A 20971-nucleotide genomic window follows, 5' to 3' on the forward strand; every position below is an offset into this window, starting at 1 on the left:
TCAGTGGATCAATCCACGGCATTTATTGAGCCATTACTATGTTCAGAACACTGTACTAGGCGCTTGGGAGAGTACACCACCACAGAATATGACTGAGATCAGTTATCGATCCAGTTTTTCAAAGGGGTCCGACTGGTACTGCAAAAGTCAGCTCTTCGGCTCCAGCGTTATTTATAGGGATGTTCAGTGGGATGTCTTCCTCTCTGCTCCTCCCTCCTACCTCAGTGTTTCTATAGATGTTCACTGCCAAATGTCACATTGACTCCCGGCATTAAACAACGATACCCACCCGGTTTGGCCAGCTCAGGACAGCTTTTCCGGCCCGTTTGGGCAGGAAGACTGTGAACCAAATGGAAAAGGAACACTGTGGGCCAATAGAAAGCTGATGTCATACCATCAGAGACTGAGGTCCTTGAGGACAGGGATCACATGCCTTGCTACTGGTGGGTTTTCCCCGGCACTTAATAGAGTGCTTAGCACTTGGTAGGCACTCAATAAATACTGTTGATGAAAAACAATCTTCTTGCTCTCAAAACCTGGACTTCTGTAGCTGAGGAGGACCTCGGGGCTACCCACAATAATGGGCAAATCCACTTGGAAACTAAAGAACCAACCGCCGCATTTCCCCACACATATGATTTTCAGCCGGGCTGTCAATTTCAGGGAAGGCACAAGGAGCAGCACCAGGTTGGGTGCCCTGAGAGTATGTGTTGGGGGCAGGGGGGAGGGGATGAGGAATGGGGCTGGGGCTCAAGAAGCAGCCGGGTCCTTTCCCTCCGTTTCATTGCCCTCGTCTGTTCTGAGCCAAGGAGCCCTCCTTGTTAGAGTTAGAGTTTGGAAGGACGGGAGCAAAGGGGAAGGAAGTTTCTGGCCCTAGGTTTGGGGAATCTCCCGAGATGTGAAGAAAACCGAGGTATCGCGGCAAAGGGGCTCAGGACCCTCTGGGTGCTTTGGCTAGGGGCTTCTAGGAAGGGATCTACCCCTAGGAGTTACAGTGGATAAGTAAAGTGGCCATCTGTTTGGCTTTATCCTGGACATCCTTGTCTTCGGCTGGTCCACCCTCTGGCCGATACGGATCCGGCCCCAGGCTCCCGCCTGTATGTTCAGAAATTGTATTTTCAGCGCTGGGCTCTTTCCCACCCAAAATGAGTGGTGCCCATGTTTACAGGGTCTTGGAATAGGGAAGGCAATATCTTCGGCCGGAGGGAGAAAAGCCCAGGTCGTTTGGCTGCTTCTGCAAGATGACACTTGTACAGCCACTGTATTTCGCCCAGCATAACGGGGCTTTGTGCGTGCCTCAATGTCGGAATTCTTGGGGCCATCTCGAAGCCTTAGTGATGAAGAAGATCATGGGAATGGGAGGAGTGGGGGGGGGGGATAGAGGTGAAGGGAACAGAAACTCAGGCAGGTGCCCAATGGCCCAAACTTGGCATCTGACTCATTCCCAAGGGCCCGCCGCACTTCCAGCTAGGTTCGTAGTCTGGCTTGGGGCACGCTTTTGCGGGGAGCTGTCCTGGGCTCCAGGTATCCCAGTCTGAGCTGAGCGTGGCTCCCCATAAATCAAGGAATCACTGGTTCTTACTGAGCACCCACTGTGTGCTGAGCCCTGGATTATGGGGGCCCTTTTCCCCAATGCCTGGCTTGGTGTGATTCCACAGTCTGCTGAAGGGACTGGGGGGGGGGGTACTGGGGAGGCCTCCAGGTAGTCTTCCTGGAGCCCAACGTAACCCCAAGTGTGTCCGCCAGCCGACACAGGCCTGCCTTTGCCTCATACCCCAGCCCTGTGGGAAGGAGCAAGGTGGGAACCCTGCCCCCCGTGAAAGGGGGCTTCCATCCCACCGTGGAGGAGACGCCCCCTCCGACTTCGGCCTCAGGACAGAACCTTCGATGATGGGGGTGGGAGTGGAGAGGAGGTTGTCAATTAGAGGGACAGATGTTGAAAATAAGGAGACGTCCTCTGGGCCTTCTTTCCAGAATCCCTTCCCTACCGAGGCACCCTGGTGGAAAAAATACGGGCTTGAGAGTCAGAGGACTTGGGTTCTAATCCCGGCTCCGCTACTCATCTGCCACGTGACCTTGAGCGATCCGCTTAACTTTTCGGTGCCTCAGTTACCTCATCCGTAAAATGGACTGTGAGCCCCACGCGGGTCAACCCGATTACTCTGTATCTTAGAACTGTGCTTGGCCCAGTAAGTGCTTAACAGACACCATTATCATTAGTATTATCAGCAGTAGTAGAAATAATAATAATAATGGCGTCGGTTAAGCGCTTCCTATGTGCCAAGCAGCGTACTGAGCACTGGGGGGTGGATACAAGCAAATCAGGTCGGACACAGTCCCTGTCCCACACGGGTGGGAGGGGCTCCCAGACTTAATCCCGTGCCACCCTCCAAAAATCAGAACTTTTCAGGTCCAGTCACGCCGGGCTGACCGATGCCCCTCTTCGCCTGGTTTCCCCGGGTGCCCCCCCGGCCAAGGGTTGAGCGGCGGAAGTCCTGGGGACTTTGGGGACCGTCCCTCCCCCTCTTGGGCGCCTCTCAGGACAGGCGAGTAGCTCCCGCCGGTGGCTCAGGGTGCAGCCGGAGGCCAGGGCCAGAGAGGCCGCAAGGTGACCGGTCCAGGGCCTTCAAACGGGGCCCCGGAGGGACCCCCACCCCCCCAGCCGGATCCCACCCCCCTGCCGAAATAACCGGCTTGGCAGTAATAAGGGAGTTGCAGAGGCTGGAAAAGGAGTGTAGGCCTCTGGACCGTAAGCCCGTTGAGGGCGGGGACTGTCTCTCTTTATTGCTGTATTGTACTTTCCGAGCACCCGGTACAGTGCTCCGCACACAGTAAGCGCTCAAGAAATACGATCGGATGAATGAATGAATGAATGAGTGGGAACGGTGGGCCCGCTAAGAGGAGGGAGAGGAGGAGGAAGAGAAGGAAGGAGAGGTTGTGGGCCTGTAACGATTCTACCGACTGTTATTTTGTAGTCTCCTGAACACCTAGTACAGAGCTCTGCACACAGGCAGCGCTCAGTTGATGGGATCGATCGAGAGGAGGAGGAGGAGGAGGAGGAGGGAAGGGGGAAGAGGAGGTGGAGGATGGAGGGGGGGGGGAAGAGGAGGTGGAGGAGGGAGGGGGAGGAGGGAGGGAGGAGGAGGGGAAGGGGAGAAAAGGAGCGGGAGGAGGAGGGAGAGGAGGACGGAACGGAGGAGGGGGAAAGAGGGAAGAGGAGGAGGAGGGAGGGGGGATGGAAAGGAGGAGGAGGGGAAAGGGGGAAGAGGAGGAGGAGGGAGAGGAGGACGAAGAGCAGGAGGAGGGGGAGGGGGAAGAGGAGCAGGAGGGGCAGAAGGAGGAGGAGGGACAGGAGAACGGAGAAGGGGAGGAGGAGGGGAGGGGGGGTGGAGGAGGAGGAGGAGGAGGAGGAGGAGGAGCGAATGAGTAGCGGCGTCGGCGACGGCGGGGGCTCTGTGATGTAGTGCAGCCCGAGCGTGCCGGTCTAGGCCTGTCGGGGGCGGCGGCGGCGGCGGCGGCGGCGGCATCATCCGCACCGGCCCCGGCGGCGGCAGGAGCGGCCCCTCCCCGCCCCCTCCACCCCGACCCGCGGCCGGGCCCCTCCCTCCCTCCCTGCCCGCCTCCCCACCGCCCACCGCCCCCATGGCCACGCCGCCGGCCGGCCCCGGCAGGGACGAGCCGGGGGAGCAGGAGGACCCGGCCCCCGGGAGGGGCCCGCGGCGGACCCCGGAGGAGGAGGAGGACGACGACGACGACGACGGCGGGGGGGAGGAGGAGGAGGAGGAGGAAGAGAGCGGCCCGAGGGAGCGGGACGGGGCCCAGCGGGCGCGGGACCGGCCCGCCGAGGAACATCCTCCCGTTGCCATGGCGACTGCATCTCCAGGTAAAGGCGAGCATCTTCTCGCCGCCGGCTTCCCTTCCTCCCTTCCCCCCTCCCGCAGCGGAGCCTTTCCGGGCTTTCCGGGCCGAGGGGTTTTATTGTTCCCAGAAGGGAGGGAGGAAGAGCCCCCTCCCCTTTCTCCTCCTCCTCCTCCTCCCCGCCCCCCCCCCCCCCCCCCAACCGGGAAGCGGACCGAGCCACACGAAAGGGCGTTCTTGGGGGAATCGGTGCGGGGGAAGGGGCCGGGGGGGCTGCCGGGGGAGGGTCGTTCTGGCCGGGTTTCCCCGCGGCGTGACCGCTGGCTACCGCGCCTCGCCCAGCCGGCCGCCCCCAGAGGTGCTCAGTGGGGTGGGGGGCTGGGGAGGGGGTTTACCACTGCCCCCCTCCCCAACACGGCTCTGCTCCCTCCCCGTGGAGAGGGGGATCTCCGTCGGCTGGCCTGCCTCCTCCTCCCCCCCGGCCGCCCCCCGCCTCGAGGGTTCTCCCCGGGGGCCGAGCCCGTGGCGACAGACAACCCGATTCCCCTTCCGGCCCCTAAATCGCGGTGGGGGGAGGAGGGCGGACGAGGTGACGGCTGGGCCGGGGGAGGCCACTACAGCAGCGGCAAGGAAAGGACCGGGTCAGGTTTCCCCGACCGAGAGTCCGGCCCGGACCACCTGCCAAACCGTCCCCGGGGCTGCGGGAGGCCCGGGGAGGAGGAGGAGAAGGCACGGATTGGAGAGGCAGATTGGGGGGTTTTAGGGCGGGGCGGGAGGGGGCCACGCTGTGGGCTCGACTTGATGGCCGGGTTGAGGGCGCAGGCCCCTTCTGAATTCAGGAGGGTCGGGAGGGGACAATCTTCGCACACCACCACCGTCGCGATCGTCATCATGGGCCTGGTTCCGCCTCTTGGCTGCTGGGTGACCTTAGGCAAGTCGCTTCGCTTCTCCGGGCCTCGCTCACCTCATCTGGAAAATGGGGAGTGAGGCCGTGAGCCCCACGTGGGACGGGGACTGCGTCCGACCCGATCTGCTTGTATGATGATTGTGGTATTTAAGCGCTCCCTATGTGCCGAGCACTGTTCTAAGCGCTGGGCACTGTTTTGAGCGGCGCCTGGCACGTGGTAAGCGCTTAACGAAGGGCCCGATTATGATTATTCAGTATTTACTGGGCGCCTTTCTGCCCGCGGGACGCTGTAGGGTGCGCTTGGGAGAGTGCGCGAGAAGGTAGATGACACGGGCCCTTCCCTCAAGGTACTTACCATCCGATGTAGCCTTCCAGGAGCCTCGATAATCAGTCTACCGACCGAAGGTATTTATTGAGCGCTCTCTGTGCACCGGGCATTGTATTAGGAGGCTAGAGGGGAGCTTACGGCGTAGAGGGGCAAAAGTAAGGCGGATGGGGCCTTCCGAATCGCGTTCTCCGGGTTCTGCTCCCCGAGAGGCGGGGCGGGGCCCCCAGGTAGCTTTCGCTCGGAGCACAGAGAATCCGGGAAAAGCGTGGGAGGAAAGGGATGCGATCCGCCTCACGAAGCGAAGGAGGAGGAGTGAAAAACGGGAACCGGAGAGCCTTGAGAAATGATGAGCACTGGAAGATGTTTTAACTCTGGCCAAGTATGATCAGCAGGCTCTTTCACGGTCTGCCACCGATTAATCCAAATCCACCCAGTAGATCCTCACAGGGAAAGTCAATCGATCCATCAGTCGTATTTATTGAGCCGTTGCTGTGTGCGGAGCACTGTACTAAGCGCTTGGGAGAGTACAACGGAATTAGCAGGCACGTTCCCTGGCCATAACGAGCTAGAAGAGCAAGAAGTAACACCCAGCTGTCGGGATTGGGATCTTCAAATGTGTTTTATCCCTAGAGAAGATGAAAAGCACAGTTTCATTTGTCTGTCTATCACAGCCAGAGCAGAGTTCTGGCTCTAATTAGGCAGCACTCCAAAGTACCCTACTTTTTGTTTCAAAACTTAATTTTCCTTCCGTGCAGAATTCACGCTGCAGGATGAAAGGGAGTTAATAACCCCAAAGCTCGCCATCCCACTCACCGCAGGGTTTTGTTTTTATTGACTGGGCTTGGATCTGGGGTCTAAGGCGATACGTGCCGTAGAAAGAATTTAGATTCGATTGTCGTTTTCTCCCCGGGCCGATTGTGAGGCGCTCCTTGTTGACACACGGGCCATACTTTCCGACTGGGGTTGCCGCCTAGGTGCTCGTTGTGCGGATGCTGATGATGAGACCCTCGCTTTTCCTGGAAATTCGACTCGCCGCTGTGGCGTTCGGGGACACGGCTAGAGGCCGCAAATGTCATCGGGATGAATATTTACCTCTTTAAATCTGACCAAATCTGGGCCAGACTCCTCGTCTGTCACTTCCGCTGTTTCCGTCAAAACCATCGGGATGGAACTTCACCTCCGGCAAAGCAAGTGTGAGGGAAGGGTGGACCCTCCCCCCCACCCAAATACATACACACACACACAGACTCACGTACCCCTTGGTCAGAACCCCATCATTCCTGGGGACGGAGCTTAAATGGAAGAGCGTTTTAGACCCTGGGCGAGGCGGGCCATAATTGTAGAGGTGGTATTTATTGAGCGCCTACAGGGTGCAGTACACTGTACTAAGCGCAGGGGAAGAAGGTTCAGCGGGATGAAGAGAAGACCGGAGGGAGAATTTGGACCCACGTGGGGATGAGGATACGTGGGAATAATGGGTGCTTCCAGAAGCTCTGTTTTCTGGAGAAAATTCCAAACCACCAACCTTGCCATCTGGGCCCGAGTTCTGTTGTTTATTTTTATACATTGCTGGTAATTAAAGTTCTCAAGAAGCATTCCCAGAAATATTAGTCAGCCCTTTATCAGTTATTTTCCTGAATAAAATTCTGCTTTGCCACCCTGATATCCACAACCACCACCACAAAAGCCCGTGACTTCAGCTGTTGTGGTCTAATACTTCACTTTCTACTAAATAGAAATGGAAAGTCAAATGTTGACTTCCAACTTCATATGGTTAGGCAGCTACAGTTTGCTGTCTCTAAAATTCACGGTGGAGGTGTAAAAAGATGCCTGCTGCCAGGGAAGCACTGAATCAACCGTGTGTGGACTCGGAGTTGCTAATCCTAGAACAAAACTGTATCCCGACATTATCACCCCAAAGAAAACGGCAGATATGCTCTCTCACCCTTCAGTACGACCTCGTTTTTGGAAGGGGGCCACGGCAAAATGAAAGCACAAACTCGCTGAGAGAAAGCCAATAAAATGAAGATGAAATTTGAAAATCGATTTGCTTTAAAGCGGCTGGGTTTTCCAGGTGAACGCCTTCGCTGTGGATATGTACTTCTGCCCGCTCGTTCACTTTTTACTAGCAGTTTGTGTGCTCTCAGAAAACACCTACATTCAAAATAGCAGGGGGTTTATAAAGGCTACTTCAGAGTACTTCTTCAGACTGTTCAAGTGATTCTCTCCTCCTAGATCTCGGCAGTGCTCCTCTTTGGGGGATTATGCCTCCATCTCTTTAATTTGCTTTCTCTTCCTTGCATCTTGAGTGTACTGTTGTCTTTCCCTCGGGACACTTACGAGAGGGTGCCGTGCTGTTGGCATGGAGAGTGCTTCCTTTAAAACAGAACAAAGAGGAGATTAAAAATCTAACACATCCTAGCGGATGGAAGACAACCCACAATCAATCCATCGTACTTACTGGCTAGCGGTCATATGCAGAGCACCGTACTCAGCAACCCCTGGGAGGGGACATTAGAATTAGTAGAATTCTTCTCCGGAGGAGGGATGCTCATCATACAGGCCACAGTCATTCATTCAGTCGTATTTATTGAGTGCTTACTGTGTGCAGAGCACTAAGGAATAGAGAGAGACATTCCCTGCCCACACTGGGCTTACGTCTAGAAGAGGGAGACAGACATCTGAGACAGTCAAGAGGGGGTACGACGTGGATGTGATGCTTGTAGAGAGGAGAGAGTGAAGGAAGCGTAGTAAGTTGGGACCAGATCTCCTAAACTATATGGTTGGTAGGGAGTGTGATGGTTACCTTAATAAGATGATCGAGCGGATCTCAGGGAAGGCAGGTGGGAGCAGGCCCGTGTTCCACGTGGGATTGTTTCTTCTCTGAGGCGTACGCTGTGTTAATCCCGACCAGCTCGAAGGAAACAGATCAGAAAGCTTTATTGCTTCAGAGAAGTCGACATAAAATACGCGAAACTCTGTTATGCTCGTGCGTGGAGCTGGAGGGCCTTGTGCATGGAGGGCCTCGGGCGGGTACGTTGTGAATGGCATGCTAATGATGCAGCCGGATCGTCCTGTGTGCAATTACAGGTAGTTTCTTTTGCAGTTGTTTATTTCGATCTCAGTCAGCCCAGTCAGAACCCAGGGTAGTTTTTTTTTTGCAGTTGTTTATTTCGGTCTCAGCCAGCTCAGTCAGAACCCAGGGTTTGGGACGGAACTCTGCTGGGGATTTAGGGAGTGTTATTCTGAGAACGCACGTCTGTCCGGATAGAACGCGGCGAGGGGTCGGAAGAGACGGCCGTGTCCCCGCGGGAGGCGTCGGACGGGGCGTGACTATCGTGACGTGGCTTTTTCTTAATGCAGGGTTAGTTGAGAATGTGACCCTCGTGCCATAGGAGAGCGGACTGGGTCCCTAAGCGCTTAATTCGGGCTCGACTTTCTAACTGCTGTTACTGGGGTGCCACCCCCCCCCACCCTGCTCTTCAGGACAGGGGTGGGAGGTGAGGGGAGAGGCCGCCCTACAGATTCTAGAGCCCTGATTGAAGCTCCAGCTTCCGGTTGTCCCACTCCTGGAAAACTTGATTCTCCATCCTGAGCTGTTGCCCAGAACATTAGCAGACACTCTCCATCCTCAGGCTAGCCTTGTGTGGAGTGATTTCTATGACCACTGTTTATCAATTGTCTGACTGGTCCGTTGCAGAATCAGAATGGGCCCCTTTTTCCAGTCGCGTGTGATGTGCAGTTTCATTTTCACTTCTTTCTGGATGCTTGGAAGGCCAGAAATATCCATGCCTCTGTTTATTGTGTGTAGGAGCAAAGGACCTGATGAAATTGGAGGCTCTTTCTGTTTGTGGTTGTCACACCTACAGCAGGAACATACGGGGATTCCAGCGGCACGTTAGAAATCTGTTCAATTGAACCTACAGCCGTTGACTGATACACCGTACTCTCCCAAGCACTCAGTACAGTGGTCTGCGGTCCCGTGCTGCTCTGCAGTCCCGGGCTGCTTAGATTTAGAAATGATGCGCCGCTGTAGTGAGCAAAGAGAAGGATGTTACTCGAACTTTTCCTTTTCTTTTTAACTGAAAAAAAAGAAAAGATATTCGCGTTTCTACTCACAGCCTGGTTCCTTTGGGCCCGGCCTGATCTCGGCAGGCTAAGTGCAGCAGGAGTGCTCCTGGCTGCTTGAAAACCATTCTCCTTGTCGGGTGCTACCCGGTGAACTAGAGTAAGGAACCTGCTGTGCCTCTTTTCCACTGTGGGGTTGGTGAAGGCGGTGAAGTAAAGGACACGCTCAAGGTCTGGCAGCCCCCCGAAATGAGACAGTGTGCGTGACAGAAATCATTCATGACATATTGATACAGATGTACATATATCATATGGACTAACTGAGGATTCAGTTATTAATCCAAAATATCTGTCCATCATCATTTTCAGAATCTCACACGCCACATCCCCTAGGTCAGTGTGGCATTTTCCTTGGCACACTTTAGCAAAACTTTGGGTTGTTTTGGTGTCAGAATGGCAGTGGTTTCATACCATCCTTTGTTTCTCTGACGATAACCTACTCACTGTCCCTCTTTCTTATATATCTCACTTCCATCCCCCTTCTCTGTACCCTCCTGGCTGTCTGGAACCCCTCCCCCTTCATATCTGCCGGACCGCAGCTCTTCCCATCTTCAGAATCCTCCTGAAAATCCACCTCCTCCAGGAGGACTTCCCAGATCATATATTATCTCAACTCCCACCTCTGCACTTCTTACACAACTCCCTCACTTCTGCACTAACACCCACCCTACTGATTCTAAGGTCTTTGTGGGCAGGGAATGTGTCTACCGATTCCGTTATCACATACTCTCCCAAGTGCTTAGCACACAGTAAGTGCTCAATAAATAAAATTAATTGATTCTCTTTGGATTGACTTACATCTGCTTCTGTTTAAGTGCTCACTCATCCATATTTCCATCTTTCCATTTCCTTCTTCCTCCTATCTGTAACTTAGTTTGAGCCGGTTTCCCTTGGTAAACCGGGTCTTCTCACTCTCCCCTGCTCTTTCAAATGCCTAGTACAATGCTCTGCACGCAGAAGACCCACCATCATCATTCATTCATTCCTTCAATTGTATTTACTGAGCGCTTATTTTGAGCATAGCACTGTACTAAGCACTCGGGAGAGTACAGTACCACAGTAGACACATTCCCTGCCTGAAATGAGCTTAGAGTCTAGATGGGGAAGACAGACATCAATACAAATAAATAAATTACAGCTATGTACAGGAGTGCTGTGGGGCTGGGAGAGGACAAGAACATCGATGGATTTTATTTCCGGTCTTTTTGCCCATAGCTAGTGAAGCCATGTTTCCTATTTGCAATTTCAACCATGTTCGTTTCAGAAGAGCGGTTTCACGTCAATTAATCCATCAATCAATTTCATTTATTGAGCATTTACGGTGCGCAGAGCACCGTACGGAGCACCTGTGAGAGTATAATATTACAGAGTTGGTAGACACATTCCCTGCACCCGGTGAGCTAGAGGGTCCAGCACAGTCTATCGATCAGCCGGTGGTATTTCCTGCGTGCTCAGTGAATCTGAAGCGGTATACTCTGTTTGCCCTCCTTCTTAGACTGCAAGCCCCTTGTGGGACAGGGACTGCGTCCGACTTGATTATCTTGTACTGCCTCAGTACTTAATTCAGTGTTTGGTGCACGGTTAAGCACTTGCCAGGTAGCACCAATATTATTATTACTTACTATACCCTCGCATCAATACAGCAGAAGCAAGACACGTCTTGCTGGGAGTCAGAAGGACCTGGGTTCTGAGCCCAGCTCCGCCACCTGTCTGCTGTGTGACCTTGGGGAAGTCACTTCGCTTCCCTGCACCTCGCTTACCTCGTCTGTAAAATAGAGATTAAGACTGGGAGCCCCGTGTGGGATGGGGACAGAGTCCCACCCGATTAGCTTTTATCTACCCCAGTGCTTAGCAGAGGGACTGGCATGTACGAAGCACTTAAACAAAAATCGTTACCAAAAAAAAAACCACACACGAAAAAAGTTCCCTGTCTTCGAGGAGCTTCCAGTCCAAAGGGAGAGACAAAGATAATTTGATAAAAAGTGTGAATAGGCGGACAGTACCAGAAGACTAAGACCAGACTAAGCCCTCTTTTCCTCAGCTCCCTCTCCCCATCGTCCTGACTCTCTCCCTTTGCTCTACCCTCCCTCCCCGCTCCGCAGCACTTGTGTATATATGTACATATCTATAATTCTATTTATTTATATTAATGCCTGTTTCCTTGTTTTGATGTGTATAGATCTATAATTCTATTTATACTGATGCTACTGATGCCCGTTTCCTTGCTTTGATGTCTGTCTCCCCCCCTTCTAGACCATAAGCCCGTTGTGGGCAGGGATCGTCTGTCTTTATTGCCGAATTGTACTTTCCAAGGGCTTAGTCCAGTGCTCTGCACACAGTAAGTGCTCAGTAAATACGACTGAATTGAATTGAAAGAAGAGGTTCAACTCTATGAGGTTGAAGTATCAGAATAAATAATTGAACGCACAGAGGAAAATCCACATAAAAATATTCACATGTTCACAAGCGCCGAGAATGGGGCCACCTCCTTGTACTGACGGCACTGCTCTCACCGCAAGGATGAGAACTGACCTCCTCAGAGAGCTGACGCCACTCAGGAGCACGTTTCCCTGAACTTGCTGCTAAAATTGTGGTCAGTAACAATATTAATTATGCAAGTTTAATTAGGCAGAACGCTAATTATCATCACACAGCTTGAGCGAAAGATGCGAACCATGAAACTGAGCTCTCAGTTGTAATTGGCATAAACAAGCCATCACACCAGATCCATTTGGAAGTGAAATCTTACTGTTGCAATTTACTCTATTCACCACTGTCGACAGACAGAAATAGTAGAATTATTTTCCATTATGTTGTAGACAAGCGGATGGGTGATTGAAATTAAATATTTTCTAAGGGTTCCTGTATTGGGTGCCCACCAGCATATTCTTTTAGTAATCATTTGGGTATTAAGCACTTACTAGGTGCCAACACACTATGCTAAGCACTGGAACAGACGCAAAACAGGCAGATCGGACAGGGTCCCTGTCCCACGTAAGTCACGGTTTGGGTATCTTGTTGACGTTCGTTCTCTGCAGATGCTCCACTCGGCACAGCTGAGTTGAAGCGAGCAGAGTTTCTGGGCTTGGAGACTGACTTGGTTTCTGAACTCGGTGGCCATTTCGATGGTGCCATTTTCCTACCATGTGAGTATTGGGGAAGTCTGGGGAATTTTGATCTCGCCGTATATCATTCCTGCATGCACTTCTTTCTCCTGGGAGGAACCAGGCGCTCAAAGCAGCCTTTTCACAGAGAGAATTAAGGCCAGAAGCAAAGCACTTTGGGATTTTGACCTAAATCTTAACCTATTTATTTGCTTTTAAGAACATGGCTTGCCTGGACCTGGAAAATGTTTGCCAAAGTCTCTGGGCCGAAGCTGTTGCTTTTCAAATTAAAAGGGGAAAAATGAATGAAAGCAACAAAACAGTTCCTCTTGCACTGAAATTTTATTAGATGGTGGGCCCAAGGCTTAATTAGCATTCAACACACACCCTTTATTTTTAGGGAGGGAACAGCTGGTACATGATGTACCTATCCTCCTCCCGCTGTGTCTAGACTAGTTTAATTAAATCTTCTTCTCATCCTTTTAGAATTATTACTATGATATTTATAAAATGTTTGAAAAGCTGCAAGGCCAGGTGGCTAGAGCATGGACCTGGGAGTCAGAAGGACCTGGATTCTAATCCCTGCTCCACCACGTGTCTGCTGTGTGACCATGAGCAAGTCACTTCACTTCTCTATGCCTCGGTTACCTCATCTGTAAAGTAGGGATCAAGGCTCTGAACCTCAGGTGGGACATGGACTGTGTCCAACCTGGTTAGCTTGCATCTGCCCCTGAGCTTAATACGATGCCTGGAGCATAGTAAGTTCTTAACAAATACCATAAAATAAATAAAATAAAAATAAACTCCTGGACTAGAGTTGCCAGATGGATTTCGGGTGACGGCTCGGTGCAACGTGAGGAGTTGTGGGTTCTGCTGCTTATGAAAGTCTCCATGACTAGTTACTAGAGTTAAGTGAATGAGTGTAGGTGGGCGAAGGAGCGAGCAGGCAAACAGCAATGCAGATTTCGAGAACCTTGGGAAAGAAATAGCCCCGTAGGTTACCATAGAAACCTTGCAGATAGCGAGGTATCCAAAACAACCCTGTAAAGTGATGGGCCCCAAGCATCCCAGAGCAAGTTGGCAAACTGGAACCACTGGGACCGTGAGCCCTTGACTCAAGCCAGTGGGTTACGGGGCACCCTAAGATTGCCCCTGCTATTTGCTGCCAACACCGAGACCTGAAATCCCCTAAAGACACAGGAAACATCCTGGGTTCAGCTAGCCGGCCCAGTATTTGTCGGGGGGGGGGGTGGGGGTGCCTCCCGCTGAGGTGTGGAGGAGTCCCCGTGCCCACGCCTTCCTTGAGTTAGCCTTCCTCCCGATATTGCCAGTTCTGTACCTACACGGAGCCCATTAGCACACCGTTGGGTGACAGACGGAGTGCCAGGACGTGCTGCCTTCATGGTTTCACCAGTCCCAGCCCGGACACGTTCCTAAATCCTGCAAGGTCTCGAAAGAGACCAGAGCACTATTTTGGCAGCAACAGGCTCCTGGTTAGAGCCGGCGCTATGCCGCTCCGTGACCTGGTCCTCATTCCCCACATAAACGCCGAGGTCCCCACCCCCTGTCCCCAACCCACCATGTTCTTCTTCCAACAGGTCCCCTGAGGGGGCCTCATCCACAGAGAAGCAGCATGGCCTAGTGGATAATAGCTAGCGGATATCCACTAACGGATAGAGCATGGGCCCGGGAATCAAAAGGACTTGGTTTCTAACCTCGGCTTCACCCCTTGTCCGCTGTGTCACCTTGGTCAAGTCACTTTATCTCTCTTTACCTCAGTTCCCTCATCCGGAAAATGGAAATGAAGACTGTGAGCCCCATGTGGCACACACATCACGGCCAACCTGATTATCCTTTATCTACCCCAGGGTACAGTGCCTGGCACATAGTAAGCGCTTAACAAATGTAAAACAAAAAAGCAAACAAAACACATCCTCAGGGCCTCCCCGGCGGCTCTCCCTGTTGAAAAGCCATCTGACTGGCCACCCGGCGAGGCTTCTGCCCCCGTCCCTCTTTGGACTCTTGGTTACATCACTCGAAGACTTGAAGAAAAACTTTATCAAATCATATCCTAGCACAGCCATTTGTTCCCTGTGCGGCTCTTACCACGAGCTCTGAATAATTAATGGGAAGAGAAGATCTGTGGGGGAGAAAGCTGACCATGGTCCTCTGCAACTGGGAAAAAGTAAGACGCAGTGAAAGGGATGAACTGCCCAGAAGCGGCTGGGGGGTGGAAACCAAGGGAGTCTCAGGCACCCGGGAGGATCTGGGGCTCACACCTGGGTTTCCTGACTCCTAGCCCTGGGCTTTTTTTCCACTAGGCCCTCCTAAAACTGCTTCTGAGGGGAGAAATGGTCAGCAAATGGATCCAGCAGAACGAAGAAGAATCTGGAAAATCTCACGCTGGGAAAGAAGCCCGGAGTAGCAGTGGGTTACCCACTCCTACCAGTGGGCTTGCTGGGAGGGGGTTGGGAGGAGGAAGAGGGGCTCCCTACAGGAGAACTCTGGCAAAATCCCTTCGATGGGAATGCCGAGTTAAGCCCCAATGTCCCCAATTTATTTAATATATCCACAGTTTATCCTGTCTGTAATTTATTTATTGCACCTGCAATTTATTTATTATATCCATGATTTATTTATTTACTTATTTATTTATATCAGTGGCTGTATCCCCCTTAGACCGTAGGCTCACTGTGGGAAGGGAATGTTTCTACCAACTCTGTTATATTGTACTCTCCCGAGCGCTTAGTACAGTGTACTGCACACAGTAAGTGCTCAGTAAATATGACCGACTGATTGATCGATAAAGCTCCAGCCGAGGCTATTTGACTGCCATGAAATATTTAAGAATTGCATTAAAAGTCAGAATAGGCTATCTAGGAGGAATGTTTATTGATTTAGAATGGGCCCTTTTGGACTTACTAATTTATTTATCAGAAAATCAGCTTTTATCTCTAGAACAGCAAGGTACCCTCTCCCTGGTTTCAATATTGTTTCTTGATTCGTTCTTGGATCCGCACCAGGAAAGCAATTAATCCCACGTAGAGCCAATAGCCCTTTTAGTTTTAATAATGCATTATTCTCCTCTTTCGGGAAAGGAAACCCAAAGACCAGAATTATTTTTGAATATAGCAGTCGGGTTAGATGATCTGCTCTTTGCTCCTGGAGCAGAGCAGTCCTTCAAGGATTCCTCTTAGAAATCTGCTGGAGGTAAGAGAGACCGGCTAATATGGGCTCCCTCAGGAGGCCTTTTAGTAGTAGAAGTCAAAGTCGTAGTAATAGTGGTAATAATAATAATAATAACGATGGTATCTGTTAAGCGCTTACTCTGTGCCAAGCACTGTTCCAAGCGCTGGGGTAGATACAAGGTAATCAGGTGGTCCCACGTGGGGCTCGCAGTCTTAATCCCCATTTTACAGGTGAGATAACTGAGACACCAAGAAGTGACTTGCCTAAAGTCACACAGTTGATAAGTGGCGGAGCCGGGATTAGAACCCACGACCTTGGACTCCCAAGATCGGGCTATTTTCACTAAGCAGTCACGCTGGTAGTAACAATAAGAGTAAAGGCATGCACCTTTACTTCGATAACCGTTGTACTGATAGTATTTATTAAACACTTAACTGTGCGCAGAACACTGTATTAAGCTCTGGGGGACGATACACTTGTGGGAATTAGACACAGTCCCTTTACTAAATCCCTGAGGAAATAGAGCAGAAACACAGGTCATATTCCCTCCACACAAGAAGCTTACACTGAAATGGAGGACTGACCAACAAAAAAATTGCAGATAGGGTAATCGGAATAAAGCGACTCTACTATCAATTCTACTTCTATACGTAGGCGCCGAGAAAGAGTACAGATAAATACGTCAGTGCGACACGTGGCTGGTGGCATGATGTGACCTGGAAAAGTGAATTGGGAAAGGCTTGTGGGAGAAAGAGGGCTTTGAAGGTGGGGAGGTCTGGGCTGTTGGATTGGGACGGGGTTAGGGAGGAGGGAGGTCCAGACCGGTGGAATGGCATGAGTGGAGAGAGACGGCAGAGATGAAAGTGGGGCACGGCGAGCAGGCGAGCTCGGGAGAAATGAAGAGAGTCAGTGTGTCTCAGTCAGCATTTATGACAACGAGGCTGTTTACATTATTCATCCGGGTTGGAAGTGTTCCCACAGCAGTGATTGCTGGTTTGCCAAGTGAGCTTCTCCACGTCTCTCCCCCTTCCCCCCCTCCGCCCCCGCTCCGTTGGGGAACACACACCTGCGGGCTCTGGGGGTCGCTTTGCACGGGAGCTTCAAGAAAGCAAGAAAGCAACTCTAATCTGGAAGTTTGGAGGCCGCTTTCGTTCCAGAGAGTCTCTTGTCTTTATTGTCTTCCCTCAAATAATTGCCCGGACACACCCCTCTCTCCTAAAGTGCAAGGACCGGGTTCACACTGTTGCACACGGGAGCCACTGCCGCCTTCCCTGGAGGTTGAAGTTACAAACAGATCGGTGTGCTGAGGTCACCCCCGGCGAGCCCCCCGAGGCACAAGTCCCCGGCACCTCCACCCCGCCACATTTATTTACTGGCCCATTCCTGGGCTCCGCCACTCACTGTGTGTTGTTGCTTTGGTTTCCAGGTGAGGCAGGTGCCCGCGGCATCCCGGCCCGCCCTACTGACTCACCACCGGATGGAGGAGGGGGAGCCTTCTACACATCCCTGATCGCCGACGTCCACGCTCCGTCCCAGCGGGACTCCTACGGGCCTGGGACGGAGCTGGCGGAAAGCGGCCGCAGTCCCTGCCCGGCAAACCTGGAAGGGCTGGGGGAGTCCACTCGGCAAGGCCCAGCGGAGCCCGAGGCCCCCGGCCCGTTCAGCTCCGACTCGGGCGTCGAGATGACGCCCGCGGAGTCGGCTGAGGTCGGTAAGACCTGGGAACGCCCCCTGGAGCAGACGAAAGCCGAAGCTGGTAAATACATCGACATCCGAAGGCCCGACGAGCCCCGACCCCAAGAATCCTGGGCCCCCGACCCGGGCCCGGTGCCCGTGGGCTCTGAGGACCGGGGTCCAGGAGCGCCCGCGAAGTCCGGAGGTGCTTCTCCGGAGGTCAGAGGGCATCTGTTCGAGGATTCGACGTTCGCTCCCTACATCGACGACGGAACCGAGGACCAGGTGGGGGCCTCGGAGGTCACCGCGCCCATCACCATCACCCTGACGGAGGTCGGGTCCACGTGGCTGCCTGCGGCCCAAGCGGAGACGCCCGAGGAAGAAGACGAAGGCCTGAAACCCAGCAGCGAGACAGTCCCCAAGGTCACCGTGTCAGAGCCAGAAGATGACAGCCCGGGATCGGTCACGCCTCCGTCTTCCGGGACAGGTACGGCGCCCAAGTTGGGTCATCCGGGGATACTGGTCATCCGCTTCCTGCCTGGTGGCAAAGTCTGCCCAGCTCTTGCTGGGTGTTGGCAAATGCACGCTGTAGGCCCCACCTCGTAAGCAGGCACCGCCCTCCCTTCTCCTCGAGATGCCGTTTCCACATCGGTCCGTGCTGTCGGATCTACTCTCCCTCATTCCCCAGCAGCACTGTAGCCACGGGGCCGGTGGGTCCCCGTTCTGGAGCAGAACTGGGGTCCCGCCTGGGTAGCCTGGGATGGAACTGGGGTACGCAGCGTAGCTGGAAGGGCGGAAAAGGGGGAGGAGAAAGAACGAAGAGGAGGATGAAGGTCCGTCCAACTCCACTCTCACCTCCCCAAGTGAAACATCTTTCCCCTTAGGCGACATCCCTTGTCGCTTCCCGTTATTTTGTTGAGCATCGGCCTTCATTAAACTCTTGATCTGACACCTGGGCCTGGCACGTTATAAGATCTTAACGAATACCATAATTATAATTAACCGTCATCAACCTCCTCACTGACCTCCCTGCCGCCAGTCTCTCCTCCAGTCCGTACTTCACTCGGACGCCCAGATCACTTTCTGGACTAGACTGTTCCGCACCCATCTTCCCCACTCTGACATTCAGGTTTAGGACACTCGATCAGCTATCGGTCTCCTACTTATCCGCCCTCTCCTCCCACCATTCCTTAGCTCACACATCTCATTCCTCTCAAGGCCCCTTCTCTTTCATCTCTCATCTCTTACAGCCAACCTTCCCCTCCCTCTTTGAGGTAGACACAGCACAGCTCTTCTCACCATCGGAGCCCTCCTGAAATCACAGCTCTTCCAGGATGTCTTCCCTGATTCGTTTCTAATCTCCTCAGGATATAGCCCCCTCAACTGCCAACTGGGAGCCATCTGGGCACGCTCCTATCTCTCTTGCACTAACCCCCCGCCCCCAGCCCCAAGGCCTTAGTATGGTGCCCTTCACCCAGAAGGCACTCAGCCAATACTTTGGGGGGATTAACTGATGCTCATATACACCAGCTAGTGCATTCCTCAGTCGGTTGTTCACCGTCAGGCAGATGCAACCGTTTTACCCGGGAAGTTCTTCCAAAGGACTAACCTAGTTCCTTCCTGCTGCGAATGGATCCCATTCCTTCTTGGCCTGTGCCCACCAACCCTGATGCGGTATCCCTTGGCAGATCTGCAGGTCGAAAGGATTACGAGCCGAAATTGCCCCCACCCCAAGTGGAGGTCGTGGGGAGCGTAAGAGCCCTGGCTCGTTCGGGAGCGTGTCGCGTACCGCATTGAAATGCTAAAAATGAGTTTCCCTTGCAAAGGGAGCCCTGGGTCCCGCGTTTCGGAGTGGCTGGATATAGATAGACCTGCAGAGAGCTGATAATTGGGCCGCCGGAGTAATTAGCCTCGGCCTTCAGGTGGCCGGCCTTCCCGAGCCTCCATGGGAAAGGCGCCTACATTCGGGCCGTTGGGGCGGTTGGTATTTCCCAGAGAACCACAGACCACGGTGTCTAATGTTGTTCTGTTTTGTGTGTGTGTGTGTGCGTGTCCGTCCGTCGATCCGTCCATCCGTCTCTCTCTCTCTCCTCCGGGGCCGGCAGATCCGTCAGGCTCAGAATCCCAAGGCAAATGCAGCTTCTCCGAGGATGAGCTGGTCAGCGCCATCAAGGAAGCCCGGGGCTTTTCCTTCGAGATCCCCGAAGGCCCCGACAGACCGGAGTCCAGGGCCAGGTCGGTGCTCCCTCCCGTCCCGGCCACCCCGGAGCCCGAGGCCAGCAGCGCCGAGTCCGGCGATTCGGAGATCGAGCTGGTCTCGGAAGACCCCCTGGCCTCGGAGGAGGCGCCGCTGCACTCCAGCTACGTGACCTTCAGCTCCACGGGCGGCCCCCCGCCTTCGCCGGCCTCCCCGTCCATCCAGTACAGCATCCTGCGGGAGGAGCGCGAGGCCGAGCTGGACAGCGAGCTCATCATCGAGTCCTGCGACGCCTCCTCGGCCTCGGAAGAGAGCCCCAAGCGGGAGCAGGACTCTCCGCCCGCGCGGCCGGTCTCCATGGACATCATCCGGGAGGAGAACGGCCCCCAGACGGAGCCCGGCGGGGAACCCGCCGGCGGCCCAGGCCTCAGCGCCCAGGAGCTCAGGATGAACCGGCAGAATCTGAACGAATCAACCTCCCTCCCGCAGGGCGCCTCGGCGGGTCCCCAGGCCCACCCTCCCCACGGCCCCGGAGGCGGGCTCCAAGAGTGGCCGGCGAAGGTGGAGCAGGAGCTGCTGGTGGACCCCACCCCCGCTGGCCAAAGCAAACTCTCTTCCCAGGCCCTGGGGCCACGAAGCCCTCTGGCGTCGGTTCCCGACCTGCCGTTTTTAAGTAGGCAGACAGGTAAATGTCGCACTTTTCCGGGTGACCCCGGGCCTTAGCCCGTGGACCCCCGGAGGCCCGGGCTCCGGGCACGGTCTCCGAAGGGCTGGGTAGGCCAGCGGCCCATGGCTCCGGAGGATGGGGGCAGGGGCGGGTTGGAAAGAGAAAGGAATTCACACTCCCAGCTGGGGCTCGGGTGCCTGAATGGAGCCCCCTGAATGGATCCTCCACAGCCAGCCTCCTCCCACCCATACTAATGAGCGTTTTGTTTACACTTGGCCGGCCATCCCGTGAATGGGGCACGTTCATGAGGGCATGGCCCCTGTGAGCTTGTCTGAAAGCCCGGGAGCCTTTCACTCCAGCGCCAGCCTTCCTGGCTTGGAGAAGAGCTGTTTTCTCCATTCCCACCCAGATCTGTGTCCCCCGCCAACCTCATCTCCCTCCCTCCCACCCTCCTTCCTTCTGTCCCTTTCTCCCTGTCTCCCTTCCTCTCTCCCCGCCCCCTAGCCACGGAAACTGTCTGTCTGGCAGTCCCCGGCCCCAACTCACTTCTCCCGGAGGGCCTCCGGGCCCTCCTGAAAGCCAGCCGTTCCCTCTCTTTCTCCTGCCCACGGGGAGAGGCCCGGACGGGGAGGGCTCTCGGTTTCCGAGGAGCAAAGGAGAAAGGGACGAAGCTGGTTGCAGAGCTCTGGACCCGGGAGTTTGTGCACGGGTGCCCCTCTCTCCACTCCTCCCTCCCCAAGACCCTCCCCTCCTTGGAGAGACCATCGACAGCTGGGCGAGGTGCGAGTGGGCTGCGGCATTCCTTCCCTAGCCACGCACGGTCTTCCCTTAGCCGAGATCGTGAGTGCCCGATGATGACGGTGGGAGGAGCGGGCCTGACTTCAAAAGGTAAGTGAGAGAGGCCACCGCGGCCGGGCAC

At 54.1% G+C, this 20971-nt stretch overlaps 1 protein-coding gene across 2 annotated transcripts in view; it reads left to right on the top strand.

Moving 5' to 3' along the window:
• Positions 1-3623: 3623 nt before the first annotated feature.
• The window catches only part of RTN1 (reticulon 1), a 46417-nt gene continuing 29069 nt past the window's right edge, over positions 3624-20971 (top strand). Inside the window, exons 1-3 of one of the 2 annotated variants that reach the window (XM_029078487.2) lie at positions 3624-3883; positions 16941-17675; positions 19294-20070. In XM_029078487.2, the coding sequence (XP_028934320.1) occupies positions 3643-3883; positions 16941-17675; positions 19294-20070 (1753 nt within the window). In that variant the 5' untranslated portion in view covers positions 3624-3642. Of the gene's footprint in view, positions 3884-16940; positions 17676-19293; positions 20071-20688; positions 20941-20971 lie in introns of those variants that run through there. The other variant, XM_007659532.4, reaches the window with a different exon arrangement.

This window comes from Ornithorhynchus anatinus, chromosome 14, assembly GCF_004115215.2.
Source record: "Ornithorhynchus anatinus isolate Pmale09 chromosome 14, mOrnAna1.pri.v4, whole genome shotgun sequence".
In the NCBI taxonomy this organism is placed as follows: domain Eukaryota; kingdom Metazoa; phylum Chordata; class Mammalia; order Monotremata; family Ornithorhynchidae; genus Ornithorhynchus; species Ornithorhynchus anatinus.